Below are 14,382 nucleotides of genomic sequence, written 5' to 3'. Positions count from 1 at the left end.
CTCCAAACAAACTGCAAAATGAAATGTACATTTAGTTCAAAATTGGCCAAGTGCTGCATAGAGGTATGCTCACACGCAACAGTCGTAACTCAACTAGTGCATAGAAAAGATAAAAGCACTTATGGTAGTTGCAAATGTTAACAAGTCCATCCAACTTAAACAGTTTTACAGTGAGTCCATAAAAAAGAAGAGAGTAGAAATGCTCAAGAAAAAAAAAAAAGATGACCTTCCAAGTGTATAAAATCCATACGACAGTTATAGTATAAGACTTCCGTGGAAAACACTCAACTCAGTTCCAAACAGCCATCAGGCAATTAAGACCAAAATAGACAAGCCTTTGGCAAACAGTTTTAAGTCTAAATATGGCATTTCTTTTCTAATTAACTCACAAAATATAATATATGGCATACATTAAATACCAGGTAACCAACTCTGCCAAACTGATGCTAACAATGCTTTAGCTAATGAAAGCAAGATGGAGCAAGCTAAGAGAATGCTGGTGTATCACAACATTGTTCAAAGCAAAACATTGTCACCTAGTCGTGCTTAAGAGAAAACAGTGCTCTGGCATTTCATACTATCATCTATGGAGCAAAATAAAGTTCTCTAGTTTTTCAGGGATGTGGCCTGTGTAGCGTATGTTACGATTCACTACGACACGAGCAGCAAGACACTGCAGTGTAATATGATTTATGGGCTGGATTAAGTTTTTGGCTATTTCTTTATCATCCAGCAAATCACTAGCAGTTTTTCTATGTGAGTTTGTGGCATCAAAGTGTGAACCTGAATTAATGAGAAAATTCATTATGTCTGGATGATTGTTGAGTGCAGCAATGTGCAATGGACTATTGTTATCAGAGTCTCTGACATTTACATCAGCACCACATTCCACCAAGATAGCAGTTACTTGTAGAGAAGGGAATTTACAAACTGGGTAGCGACCCACACATGTAGTACTATTGTCAACAGCAAGGTGAAGTGGACTGAAGTTATTCTTCCCTCTAGGCTGAAGCTTAAGAAACTTATAAATAGTCTGTTTCTTAAAATACTCCTGTTCTGAACTGCAAGGTACCTTCTCCAACAAGCAAATTAAATGCAAAATGATGGCAAGGGCTTTGTTCAGTTGTATTGGATCAGGAGGACACTGGGTTTGTTTCATGGCCCGCTCTATTTCAAGAACACTTTTGCACAGTATACCCATCAGATCCTCAAATGTAACAGTAGTGCCTAGTAGGCCTTTCGCCCTATCCTGCAGCATGAAGGAGAAAAGCTCAGCAAATGACAGTAAACTGCTGGATGTCATAGGGCTCAGAGGATCTAGGTTGCTCTGCTGCATGTCCAACGCGTATTTCCACAAGTTGATGCAACGCTTAAAGTTCCCAGAGTCCGCATAGACAGCACCTCTGTATCTAATATAGTAGGATGTATCTGGGTGAGATGGGCCCAGAATACGTTCTCTAATTAACAAAGCTTGCATTCTCATCTCATCAGGGTCAGCGATAAGATTTTCTAGCTCTTCCGAGCTGTTTACCTCTTTAGCATAAGCATAGGCCATAATTAGTGTTTGTGGCACTGGTTTGCTCAGGATATTAGTTCTATCACTGTATCTCATTTCCATAGCTCGCTTCCAGTACTTCAAAGCACCAAGAAGATCTCTCTTTTTGTCAACAAACGTTGCTCCTAGAAGTTCCAGAGCATTTATGCATTCAGCCTTACTGGTTTGCACATGCTGGGTCAGAAAGTCCACAATATTTGTGTGGCCTGTCACACTAGCTGACAGAAGTGGAGTCATTCCATAACCATCCTTTTCCATTTTGGCACAATACTTGAGAAGCATCTTCATGATCTCCAAACTGCCAGATTCTGCACAATCATGTAGTGCGGTGTTTCCTACACAAGAGAAGAAAATCAGTTACACAAACAATCAAATTATAGGCTAAATCCTACTGCTTTAACCGTTTTAAAAGGTCTGTTTTGACATTTATGCAACATGAAAGGCTTTGCAGGCAGTTAAAATATTTTTAAGATCTGACTAAAACATCGAGATTACAAAGGCAGTTAAAGGAATCAGAATGCTTGATATTACTGACGGAATTAGGCAAATCTTACGGGCCTTTCTGTCTCATTCATAAAGAGAAAATTAAAACAGACTTCCCCACTACACATGAGATTTTTCTTCTAGATTTGCTTCTAAAGAGGAAGCAAAAAACTCTGAAGTTTGTTATCTTCATGCTTTCTTTTTCCTTCTTCACCTGTCAAGTTTTCTTCCTCCCTATCTTCACCAATGATTAAAAATAACGTTATCTGTATGAAAGCTGAAGGTGAGCTAACACAGTAAGAAAATTCCTTCAACACAGCACACAGAATCTTATTTACATTCAGATTATTTTTCTATGCCTGCCACTGCATAGTTTGTAAGTTAAGAGGGCTCTAGTCTTAAAATTACAGAGAAAGCTGTTGCATGCACTAGTACCATTTGATTAAAAATAACATACTAAGCTAATTAGAAATAACATTAGACACAACAGTTAAATATTGAACTATTACGTTTCAAATAACTTTGCCCAGTTTCACACACAAATACATCACTGAGAAGTGACTGAGGTGGATAAGCTTTCCTGATCCCCTCCACCAGTACACAACCTCACACTGTGGAATTCAGAAACAATCACAAGTAAAACCCACACTGTATTATGAATACTACAGATTCTGACTTAACTTTTCAGCCTCCCACTAAGCAATACGAAAATAATTAACAGAAAGCTCATGTAACTTGTTCCTATTGCTTCCATTAGGTTTTGTTTTGTTTTTTTATATTATTAGCACTGTGAAATCCTAATTAACTGATTGCCAGATCATCCATCTCTATTACACAGTCAGTAAGTTTCCACACTCCCAACCAAGATCTTTTCCAAGATCACTGTCACTGGATTTTGCTTTTAAAAAAATGAGCGAGAAATTTCACAGAACTGTCTCATTTACATTTCTGTTAGGCTTTTGTATGCCAACAAGACAGCAATTTGCAGCAGGCTTTGTTGTACCCCTAGGCCCTCATGAGACTGACAGCAGGTTAGGAAACAAAGCAACAGTCTTGAAATTTTAATGCAATGTTTGGAAAAGCACACATTTAGCTTAGCTTTTGTTGGTTTTTTTTTCTTAACTTTTTTTTCTTCTCCTGAGAGATGATTTGTAAGAAAAAGGAATGAACTGAATATTTTAACTAATGAAATGTTAATCTGGACATCTAAGAGCTGAAGTCTGTATATAAGCAAACTAAGTTGAGCTTTTATCTCCATTCTACTTTCTCCTGTTTTAAATACAGTAAATTGAGACACAAAACGTATGAAGTTGGCATTGTGTATGTCTCTACATACATGAAAAAATGATTCACGCTTACAAATTACATTTCAGAAATAAAAATAATCTTTCCCTTTATTACTACCCTTCTGAGAATTCATGTAGATCTCCACAAATTTAAATCTCCCAGCTTTTCAGAATATGATTTAAGAGCATTTACTTCCTAAAAAGAAAATAACGGATACAAAATTGAAGTATGAAGAAAAACCCTACAGAAGCAAAATTCACAATTATTTGCGAAGACTGTGATAACTTCCTCTAAATTCATGCCTACCTATCACCAGCAGAACCAGATGATCTAGATCCACAGTGCAAAGCAGTCGCTATACATCAAGTAACAGTTTATTGTGTGGTAGTATGCTTTTACATGTTGGTACACTGCTGAGACAAGGAAATATTCATCCAACACTTCTACGGCTGTTGGCAGATAGCAAATCCGTAGATTCATGGTCTGTTTAGACAAAGATGTTATAAAGGACACAGAGCCTTCTATCCTGATTCCTCCATAACGACCTCAATCACTGCCCCTTCTCACTCTCACTTCTCAAAGCTTCACTTGAAAATTAGTTTGCTGCTTCTTCCTCAAATCGGCTTGCAAACCATCCGACAGCACTTTCAATACGTCATTCTTGCTTTCATTTCTAACAGACAGGAAAATAAAGGAAAGGACAAATGGCTGCTTTTCAGGACTAACAATCTCAACTCAAGCACGCCAAATAACAACAAAAATAAATTGCTGCCATCCTAATCAAATTCATACAGAGAAGCACAAACAACTCTTTTCAAATGCTAAACCTTAAAAGTTCAAAAAGCTGCAATTGCAGCAGAAAAATAGCTATGGATGTATTTTGCCCATCAACCAGTATTTTAAGTACAAGTTCCAAACAAGAGACAGTATCTGATTTCAGACAGCGAACTTGCAAAGTGTTCTTTTCCAAATAAATTTTCCAATGGTGGACAATTACTTCACTGTCATCTACTGAGAAGTAAAACAAGTAAGCAGATAAAGACATCCAACTCGAAATGGTGCCCGAAATTATCTATTAGATCAAGACTTCTGAAGCTAAATCCAGCTCACACACTGACAAGTGATTTTCAAGCTTTAATACCGTAGTCAATTATTGTCAGTAATGGAGAGTGCTATTAAGACCAACAAATTTTCCAACTACAAGAAGAGATTTTCCCAAATTCAGGCAGATTATAAGTCTGGCAAGCATAGTTAATCAAATTTAATTCCCTCTCTCTGTATTTTGGTAACTCAATAGGTATAGGAGCATCTGACCTCTAAACTCCTAAGACGGCATGGAGTAAAAAAGTAGAGAAAATTAGTGAAACTAGCCAACACATGCATTATGTATGTTGTCTGGCTATGCCAGTGAAAATCTATTTAAAAATGCAATTACATCATTCAAACCATAACTACAGACTGGCTGATTCCTAAAGCCATCTGCACTTACTGATGAAAGCAAAACCAGATGCATCTGGGTGCTGCCTGAATCATCGGTTAATACAGCCACTTCAAGCCCAGGTCCCCACTCAAAGCAGTGCTCAGGAACTCTGGAATTTGCGTCTGCTTCCTACCTTCAGGTCAACATTTTAGGCTATGACATTTTTTTCCTCTTAACTATACCAAAGACAAAATACATTAGTAATACTGGACTCACAAGTGCTTCAATGATTAAATATTTTGCTGGCTTTTAGAGTAGGATCCACAAAGCTATTTGTACTACATACTGTAGATCCATCAGCAAACAGCTGCTGCTCTTGAAACTTTTCCATCAGTCGGGCCTTACAAGAGCAGAGCACAGAGGGACAATTGCCTCCACTGCCCTCCTGGCCACTCTTTTAATGCATCCTGGGAGAGCGTTGGCTTTCCAGCTGCAAGCACACACTGCTGGCTCATGTGGTTTGTCATCTGCCAGGACCCCCAGGTCCTTCTCAGCCGGTCAACTCTCAAGGAGCTCCTCTCCCAGTCTCTACTCATAGCTGGGACGGCGCTGAGCCAAGTGCACTTGGCCTCAGTGAACATCATGAGCTTTACATGGACGCAAGGCTGTTCAGGTCCCTCTCGATGGCATCCCTTCCTTCTGTCGTGTCAACTGCACCACTCAACTCAGTGCCACCTGCAAACTTGCTGAGGGTGCACTCAGTGCCATCACCCAGGACTCTGACAAAGGTAGAAAAGAGTACTGGTCCCAAGACAGAGCTTGGAGGACAGCGCTCATGACTGGCCTCCACCTGGACACAGAGCCACTGACCACAGCTCTCCAGCTCAGTAGCTCTCTTACTACTGCGAACTTCCAGCTAATTCCTTATCAACTGAATAGTGCAACCTTTAAACCTGTATCTTCAATTTAGAAATAAGGACGTTGTGCAGGACCTAACACTGGTTACTATTAGCATTATCAGAATGAGGGTAACTTTTTAGCTACCTATACTGTAGTAGGGCTTGAAGACCACAATGTGTAGGCTAATAAAGGAAGATCATTACCATCAATTTTTAATATCCACATCTCACTTACTATCACTAGATAGTAGAAGTGCAATAATGAGAAGGAAGCACTGAAATAATTAAAAGACATTGTGACAGCAACATTAAAGATATCAAGCCTATATCCTACATACTGTATAGGAAACAGAATTTCTCTGCTATGAAGGCAGGTGGAGGGAGCTGGGCTTGTTCAGCCTGGAGAAGAGAAGGCTGCAAGAAGATCTTACTGCAGCCTTTCAGGTTTTAAAAGAAAATTAAAAAAAAAAAAAAAAAAAAAAAAAAAAAAAAGGAGGAGAATCAACATTTATCACATAGTGGTAGAACAAGGGAGAATGGTTTTAAGCTCAAGGAGGAAAGGTTCAGATTGGATGTCAAGAGGAAGTGCTTCCCTATGAGAGTGGTGAGGTGCTGGAACAGCTGCCCAGAGAGGCTGCAGATGCCCCATCCCTGGAGGTGTTCAAGGCCAGGTTGGATGGGGTCCTGGGCAGCCTGGGCTGGTATTAAATGGGGAGGTTGGTGGCCCTGTGTGTGGCAGAAGGCCTGGAACTTGATGATTCTTGGGGTACTTTCCAGCCCAGGCCATTCTGTGATTCTATGAACAGTTCAAATAAGTGTGATAAACCATTATTCTGACTTTAAAAATTCCATCCATTTCAAAAATACTGCACCATCTCCAGTGACAGGAATAAGTGTTATCTATGCATTTCAAAAGCTAACCAGTCCAACACCTGTAACATTATTTATTTAGCAATTAACTAAAATAAATGTATCTACTGCTGTATTAAAAAGACTTAAAGAAAGGCATTGAAAGTCATACTTTGGTAAGCAACTTTCTAAGTGGCAAAACTTGAATTTGAAATATTTTTTTGCATGTTTGGGTATTTTTGTTGTTTCTCTTGAAGTTGTGGATGATATTTCAAATGATATATTACTAAACGCTGCTAGTCTATTTTCAATTTTGAAATCATTTGCAGGAATTTAATCACATATAGAAGACAGCAGATGTTACAAGAACATGGGAGGCTCATCATTTTTGCACAGGAAGAAAACGGAACTGGCAGTGTTATGGTATGCTGGGTAGTTCTTTGTTAGAGATCTACTGCTGGGACACTGCATTGCTAATACAACTTTCTGTCTGTAATAAGAAAAAATTACTCTTACACTACCTAATAACTTATTCTAATTAAAAACCATAACAAAATGAAAAGTAAGTAACTCCCACCTCTGGTCTTCCCAAACCTTGCGAGAAAAGATTAGGGAAAAATCTAGTCATTTCTCATCATAACTGCCTGCTTTTTTCTTTTGATACTTTTTTAACATATCACAAGCATTACAAAAACATCTTCCATACCACAGATCAAATCCCTAGGTCTCCAGTGTTACAAAACACTCATTTGGGTAGGGATTCAAATTTATAATGAGGTCGTCTCTTTCTATGTCAGAAAGAAGTAATTCCCAGAATAGACTTGTGACACAGAAATGAAAAGAAAGCAAGGCAGTGACACAGAAAATTATTAGACTTGATTTGCAACCCATATTAAGTACACTCCCTAACAGGCTGGAAAAAAAAGACCAGATTTCTGGTAGTAAAACTTGTATTAAAATGTTTTACCAATCTGACTTCATATCCAGGATCTGTTTGTGAAAATGGATACTAAGCTGCTGAACATTACACATTGTAGAAAAAAAGATTTAATTAGAATGATTGACTAGTGTGGAAAACTAGCCATGTGTATCTACTCAAGCATCCTTACAGATTAAGTTAATCAGTTTTTTTGAAATGAAATTGTTTGTGTAACACTGATTTTCAATACAGCACTGGAAGCAATTAAATCCTTCAGCAGCTGTACTGTTTGGTTTTTTTAATTAAAAAAAGATATACAGCACTGTAACATACAAATAAGGTAAACTTTCACATTATTTACACACAGTATGCGTAACAAAGAAAAGCTCCAGGTAGGTCTTCCTTGTAAAAAGAAATCAAGGGCAAATTGCAAAGAACTGCTAAGCTTAATAAGTTTTAGTGGATTCTTGATATTCTATAACAAGAATAACTGTGTCCCTTGCTCACAAATGTATTTCAGGATAACTTCTATTGTCAAGATTAACAATACAAAGCAGTTGTTAACCATTTAATTTCACTATAATCTCCTCTTTATTTGGAACTGATGATTTATTTCTTTGATTTGTATCTTCCTTATTTTACTCACAGTCATTTCCGCTGAGGTTCACATCGCATCACACACAGAATACCCAAAAATGCAGCGCTCAGCCAAAACAAGGAGAAACAAAAAAGCTAAAACAATAATTAAAGATTTTTCCATTCCCAACAGTTTTGAGCATTACACTTTCCAGGCTCCCACACAAAAAATGGAACTGAAATAGAGTACTACTGTTTGAATACTCTTGATAAAGAACTTGTAGTGACTGAGGTCTGCATACTTCCATAGCTTTCAAAATAAGCAAGCCAAGTAAACAATACTCATCCTTCATGTTATTTTATAAGGTCATCCCAATCAAATTCTGTGCTATGGCTAGAACAACCTAGGGAGAGCAAGATTTTTAGTTGTACTCTGAAAATGCAAAGATAACACTACACTATTCCCTCCCATTACTATAGCAGAACTAAAGCAGACTGCAATTGTGTGCTTAACTCGTGTGTTTAACTTGTTAGTTTCAAACAAGCAAATGAATTTATATTATTGCACCAGGCCCGGATGGGGGAAATAAAGAATAATGCAGAGTATCAGAGCACGTATAACTGATCCTTGCAATGCAAGATTACATGTTTTGTCTGGAGTTCCAACTACAAGATTTGCTTAAAAACAGTCAGAGGGCAAAATAATTACACAAAATACTTGATTTAAATATAAAACCCAATTCCAATAAACACAACTCCAGACCTATCACCAAGAGAATCCAAATCAGTAATCACAAGGTACAGCAAACACAGCTATCACTTCAAGTGCATCAGTAGCCATTTTCCTCCCTGTATTGACCAACTAAAAGAAATTCACCAGTGAAAGATGTATTCAAGAAACTACAAGACTATTCTTAACATGGCAAAAGAGCACTGCCTCTTAACTACAGATCATTTGCAGAATTCCCAATACAGACAAACAGGAAACTTCATGCAGCCAAAATATGGAAGGTTCCTCCTCAACCGACCAGCAGTCAAACTTCTCACAAGAAAACCCAGATCTGCTTCTGATCTTCTTGTTAACAAGCATGGGGAGCATCTTTAGATTATGAGAGATTTATGATTATGAGAGCTTTTCTTTGGAAAAAAAATAAAGAAAAAATAAACAGATTAGTAGCTGCGCAAGACTTTTTATACACTGAAACTTTAATATGTAGATTGCTCCAAAAGTAATGCTTCCTGTTTACTTCCAAGGAAATTACAACAGATACAAAGAGCACAGTAATGCTATTTGATAGTGCAAACTCTCTCCTACAGAATGCTGCTTTTCAAGATAGCTGCCACCATTAGCTATGCATTTTTGCCCAGAGTGAAATACAGCCTGCAAGCCACATTGAAAGTCTGTGCTAGAAGAAGTGACCCACTATCACCACTGCTGAAACACACCTCTCACCACCTCACTGTGCTGACACCCACTGTTAAGTCCCCACTGACATTTAGCAAGCATTCATGAATGTCAACAGGTGCCATTTTTTTTTCTGCATGGAGGAATTCAGCTCCACACCTTTGCTTCACACACACTTCCATGTCAGATGCCATTTTTTATACTGTCCCTTCACTGCTATCTGTTGCACAGCAACAAAATTCAATGGAATAGAGGTTGAGTCTTCCTGACAGTACTGCCATACCACCACCATGCACCTCTGATATTCTGGACCAACAGCATAAAACAGGAGGCATTACTTTTAGAGCAGCACTCATTTCTGTTCATTTTACTCTGTAGCTTCTCAAGACAGGAATAGTGCGTTGGAAATGCCTATGAACTAGGCAAACACTCCAGCTTTCCATCTGAATATATTTCATTTCCTCCCTGGAACAGCCAACACAGATGCCTTCACATTTCTCCCTAGATGTTCAGAGTTTTGAAAATGTGAATAAAATCCTATCTTACAACATAAAATTCTGTTGGAGAAATACAATGGTTAGATCAAGCACTTTAACCCTACTCCCTTCTGGTTTGGAGAATAGTATATGTAAGAAAATATGTAATAAACTCCCACAGTCAGCAATTCTCCAGGTCTACATCTAGAGAAGCTGCACCACTTTGGTTTTATAGACAACTTGGTAATTCTAAGTGCTACAAAGTTTACATTAAATACAGCTTTCACATCTTTCACAGAACAGCAGGCTTCCCCATTAATGGCCCAGGAAGGGGGCTATCTAAAAGGAGAGCTCAGGTACAGGAACAAGTTCTACTATTCAAGAGCAGAACACTCAAGTCTTCCATCTTTCTACTATCCTAGCCTTACATTCTGCCAATTATTTAATACACAGCTGGGAGGAGAAACAGAAAAAATAATGAAAAGGTGGAATATGACAATGTAGCACAAATCCTGCTGGAAACAGGAAAATACACTTTGATGGAGTGAGGGAGGAAGTTTTTCACTCAGAGGGTGGTGAGGCACTGGAACAGGTTGCACAAGGAGGTTGTGGATGCCCCATCCCTGCAGGCATTCAAGGCCAGGCTGGATGTGGCTCTGGGCAGCCTGGTCTGGTGGTTGGTGACCCTGCACATAGCAGGGGGTTGGAACTCGATGAGCATTGTGGTCCTTTTCAGGACCATTTCAGGCCATTGGCTCATTTTCAGGACCAATGGCTTATTTCAGGCCATTCCACCATTCTGTGGCTCTAATAGTCACTTTGAAATTAACCGCAGTTGAATATCATTGCAAAAGAAAGTTCTGAAGGTTACTTTGTTGAGCCTCAGCCACTGCAACACTCATACTGCTACATACTACTCAGTTTTACTCAGCTCTGTTCTCTCATCTTTCAAGTTCAGGTTTTACAGCACTTACTCTCTCGCTATACCTTGTCACTGCTTACTGAATAACTTCACAGATCTGACCACCTTAAGATGCCAAAACGCATGCTCATGTCACATAAGAGAGAACTTTTAAAAACAAAAAGGCAAGCCACACCTGGCCAAGAGATATTATCCACACAGAATCATTCCGATGTACTGCAGCTCAAGGTACTGAATTATTACAACCTAAATCATATCCAATCCAACTTTTTTATCAACAGGGAGCAGTTACACCTTAGTAACTTTTGCTTATGTGCCTAAGGTATGAATCACACCAGAAACCAAAGGACATAAACAGAGCAAGGAATGAAGACAGAAATGAAGAGTAAGGAGAGAACTCTCAGGAGTGCCCTTCAGCTGTTTAAGCAAACAAAAAACCCTAACAGAGTAGAAAAGTAAGATAAGAACAAGCAGCAAATCAAAGTCTACTTCACCAACGTGAAGGGAATGAGACTCAGATTTCCTCCTCCTGCCCCCCCTCTCCCCCCCACCCCATTACATCAGATACTTAACAGCTCTGTTCTGCCCTTACCTATTGTGAAAAGGAACACGTTCTGTTCAAAACCAAGAAGGATGCACATTTTATGCTCAATGTGTTGTTCTGAGAACACTCTGAGGAAAAATGACATTTTTGTCCTAACACATGTCCAAGATGATTCATAAGTAAGCTTAAATCCTTAAAAAGGAGGATTTATTTTTCTCTGCCTACACTTATGACAAATCTGTGTTATCTTGCTTTACATTAGCCCTCACATGTCTGCATGATTTGCTGAAATAGAGTATAGTTGCTTAACAGCTTTTTCAAATACATTAATTGCATGCTTGGCATTTACCAGTACAATATGATAATCCAGGTACAAAGTAAATTTTGACAGAATCAACCATTAACTGTATTATTTTCCAACAGATACAATTTAACCAGAAACAGGCAGTGGAAGTGTTACTCAAAAAAAAAAAAAAAAAAACTTTTGAATTTAGCAAAAAAAAAAAAATATATATATATATATATATATGTATATATATATATATATATATATATATATATACACACACACACACACAGAGAAAAAAATACATAAAATAAACCACTGAAACACAATAAACACACAATCCTGGGTCAGTGAGATAAAAATTAACTGCAGCCTGGAATACTTGACATGCTTTTTTAGGCCAATATCACAACCACATAAAACTCTGATGTATAGCAAAACATAGCAGTGGTTCAGCCAAGCAGGCTATGCAATTCCTACTGAAGCCAAAATGTCAGATTTTCACTTTGAGTCTGTAACAGCAGGACTGCCAATGGTGTGAATTGTGAAGGGCATAACTTTGCTTCTATTTCATAGATATCCTGATGTTATTGCTCAGTCACCTGAAACAACTTTTCTTTCTTTAAACCTAACGTACACTTTTGTTTACTAACATTTAAAAAAATAAAGTCCCAAAAAGATGCAAAAATTTGAAGGGAGAGGAGGGGGAAGAGTAAAGTTCTCATTTCTTTACAGAATAGGAAAGATTCTTTTCTCTTTTCTTACATCTTCCTCTATTCTAGTTTTAGTGGCACAAGTCAATTTTAAGTACAGCTTTTTTTTTTTTAAGAAACAGCATTAAAAAACTAGAAATACATGCTTACACACTCGAGTACTTGACTCTATTAACCAACAGTCGTTCTCAGCAGAAGTTTGTGCGCTTTTTGCACGTGCATAGGTGTCAGTTCATATGTCACTTTAAGAATGTGAGGCTTAATATTAATCAGTCTAGAAATAAATTGTCTGGTCAGTGTTAACAGTGTACACTGAAGAAACAGTAACGACATAGCTGAGTACAGTTCATCTCTTCCTCATCTACATGAGACTATTTTTGGATTCTCACAGTCTCCTAAAGGTGTAATTCTATCTACGAACATAAAACAACTTACCTTTAACACTTTTTCTGTTAACATCAGCTCCTTTTTCAAGTAAATACTGAGCAATTTCTTTGTGGCCTTTATAACAGGAAATCATCAAGCACGTGTGTCCATGGCGGTTTGATACTTCCAGGTCTGCTTTGTGCTCCACAAGGTACTTTACTATCTCCAGGTGGCCATCGAAACAGGCAGCTCTGAGGGGCGTTGAATTTGTCAGAGTTGTGTTGTTGACAGAAGCACCACGATCCAACAGGGACTGAACCACGTTCAAGTGGCCGGCAGCGGACGCTGCCCAGAGCGGTGGAGCTCCCTCAATGGTCTCACCGTCAAAACTCACGGAACCGCCAACTTCTATGGATGCAGAGCAATGGTCCAACAAGTACTCCACCATGTCAAGGTGACCATAACGGGCTGCCACCAGAAGTGGTGTGGCACCATCGGTTTTTTCTGACATCAGTAAGGCCACCTCTTCTTTTGTTTTGCTTGCCAGTAACTTGGAAAGGAGCCGCAGCTTGCCTTCACGAGCTGCATTGAACACCGCTGTCTTTAGATCCATCTAGCCTGCACCTCTCCAGCTGCGGGCAGATGCACGCCTGCTTCTTTTCTTTCAGTCACGAGCACGAACCTCCCGGCAGCACAACCGCTCAACAGCAAGCCCCCAAATTTCTCTCGGGTCGGTTTCACCTAGACGGGACAACATGGAGTCCGTGAGCGAGGTCCAGACCAATCACCGCCTCTCCTTGACAGATCTGCAAGAAAAACAATCCAGAATGCTTCCACCCTTCCCGCAGACACCCAGCACGAGCCCACCCAGCGGCCTCTCGCGGACCCTCCCGGCGCCGTGCAGCGCCGCCCCAGGACGGCGGCCGGACCGAACCCTGCCCGCAGCAGCACAACCGCAACCGCCCTGCCCGGACCAAGGGTTACCTTCCCGCGGGGCCGCCGCTTTCAGTCGGACGCTCCCGCAGCCCGCCGCCCCCGTTCCAGCGCCTCCATGACAGACCGCGGCCCGCCGCCGACGCTCAGCCGCGGCCGCACACCAGGACGCAGCGTACCCTGGCAGGCAGAACCGCCGCCAATGAAGAACCCGCGCGGGCGCCCGGCAGCCACTGCGGGCGGACTGAGGGAGGGACTGCGCAGCCGCGGGAGAGCGGCAAGGCGGGCGACGGAGGGCGAAAGGGGCGGGTCTCCGCGTGGCGCGGGACGCAGGGAGCGGTGTGGGGCCCCGCCTGGAGGTGGCGGCTGTTAGTGTGGGTTGTGGGGTCAGGGGAAAGGCAAAAGCGTGTAAATGGGAGCTATAAAGGGGTAGGGAAGCTTTGGGAGGTACGCGGATGGAACTGAGGAGTGATTGAAGGCTTACAAGTTTTAATCAGCGATGTGTGGGGGGAATGTGAACAGAGGGAAGTGCGTGCTGAGAGTCGAAAATAATATCCTGGTAGGAAGGTGCTGTTAGGATGGAATCGTTTGTGGAGTTCTGGAAGCGCTCTCACCGTCGTTTACAATGGGATTGGACTGTGTATATAACACAGTGTTACATAATATATATAATATATAACATATACACACAGTGTATATAAGTAGCGCGCTAGGGGGAAGGGAGCAGGTCTGCCCTTTAGGGAATAGGG

General features: G+C 40.2%; 1 protein-coding gene across 1 annotated transcript; it reads right to left on the bottom strand.

Moving 5' to 3' along the window:
* Positions 1-580: 580 nt before the first annotated feature.
* FEM1C (fem-1 homolog C) lies at positions 581-13,313 on the bottom strand (the record flags this gene model as incomplete). The annotated part of the gene is made up of 2 exons (XM_079549015.1): positions 581-1,890; positions 12,770-13,313. 2 exons carry the CDS (start codon positions 13,311-13,313, stop codon positions 581-583), a joined length of 1,854 nt encoding a protein of 617 aa, XP_079405141.1.
* Between the last annotated feature and the right edge of the window lie 1,069 nt (positions 13,314-14,382).

The sequence above is a fragment of the Tetrao urogallus genome (genome assembly GCF_951394365.1).
Source record: "Tetrao urogallus genome assembly, chromosome: Z".
Lineage (NCBI taxonomy): Eukaryota > Metazoa > Chordata > Aves > Galliformes > Phasianidae > Tetrao > Tetrao urogallus.
The sequence above is the reverse complement of the archived record's forward strand: the minus strand, read 5'-3'. Positions and strand labels throughout refer to the sequence as shown.